This window comes from Fonticula alba, assembly GCF_000388065.1.
Source record: "Fonticula alba strain ATCC 38817 unplaced genomic scaffold supercont2.12, whole genome shotgun sequence".
NCBI lineage: Eukaryota > Rotosphaerida > Fonticulaceae > Fonticula > Fonticula alba.
Genome location: NW_009242982.1, coordinates 52,173 through 53,222, shown reverse-complemented (window position 1 = coordinate 53,222; position 1,050 = coordinate 52,173). Strand labels below are relative to the sequence as shown.

Here is a 1,050-nt window from a genome sequence, read left to right as displayed (position 1 = left end):
GGGGGAGAGAGGCAACCTGACCTGCATCCTCACAAACAGATGCGCGCCGGAGGGCATGCATGGGTGTGGCTGTATGTGTATACACACACACACACACACACACACACGCGTAGGCATGCGTGGAGAGCGCGGGAAGGGGCGCGGGGGGCGGGGGGAGGGGTGCTACTTAGGCGTGCTTGGCGTGGGAGGCGGTGCGGTGGATGATGGAGTCATCGCCGGAGTCCATGCCGAGCATGGTGACGATGATGGCCACCAGGGCAACGACGGTGATGCCGACAACGGTGGCCACCAGGGCGAAGGAGACGGTCACATCGACGAACTCGCAGGAGTCCCCGGAGTGGGAGGGGCCGCAGTTGCAGCGCCAGCACTCGCGAGTGGCGTCCTTCTTGTGGATATGGCAGCCAGCCAGGCCAGAGCAGTTGTTGGTGGAAGCCAGGCAAGTGGCCTCGGTGTCGAAGCAGGTGTAGGGGGCCACGTGGCGAGGGATGGTCTCCTCGGAGCGCACGCGCAGGGACAGGGGCATGTTACGGAAGGGCAGGGACATCATGGTGAAGAGGGTGGAGTCGCCGGCGGCGGAGGTGGCAACAAGCTGCGGGGGCGTCGAGGGGAGGGCATGAGGGCGAATGAGCGGGTGAGTGGATGTCCCAGGTGGGAAGGGGGCAACAAAGATGCGGCATGCGACCGGGCGCTCATCAGGGCGGGAGGAGGGCGGGGGGGGGGGGGGGACAACGCACATCCTGGATGGCAGCGCCGAGGGTGGCGGCAGCCTGGCGGCCGAGGTCGCCAGAACGGTCGGACGCCTCGTGGGCAACATCGCGAAGACCGTCGAAAACCAGGAGGACCGAGTCGGCCAGCTTGTCGGCCTGAATGCCGGACTCGAGGACAAAGCGAACGAGGGCCTTGGCGGCCAGGATCTCCTGCTCCAGGAGGGGAAGGCCACCGGCGCCGGTCAGGGCGTCGTTGATGGCGGCGACCAGGCGACCGGAGAAGCCGGCATCGCGAGCACCAGTCGAGAGGGAGACGGTGGCGGACTGAGCGTGGGAGAGGCGC

At 67.2% G+C, this 1,050-nt stretch overlaps 1 protein-coding gene across 1 annotated transcript in view; it reads right to left on the bottom strand.

The window, feature by feature from the left end:
• Positions 1-166: 166 nt before the first annotated feature.
• H696_05561 (hypothetical protein) overlaps positions 167-1,050 on the bottom strand; it is a gene marked incomplete at both ends in the record, with an annotated part of 1,786 nt that continues 902 nt past the window's right edge. The window contains 2 exons of the mRNA XM_009499374.1: positions 167-589; positions 735-1,031. Coding sequence (XP_009497649.1) covers positions 167-589; positions 735-1,031 — 720 coding nt within the window. The remainder of the gene's footprint in view (positions 590-734; positions 1,032-1,050) is intronic.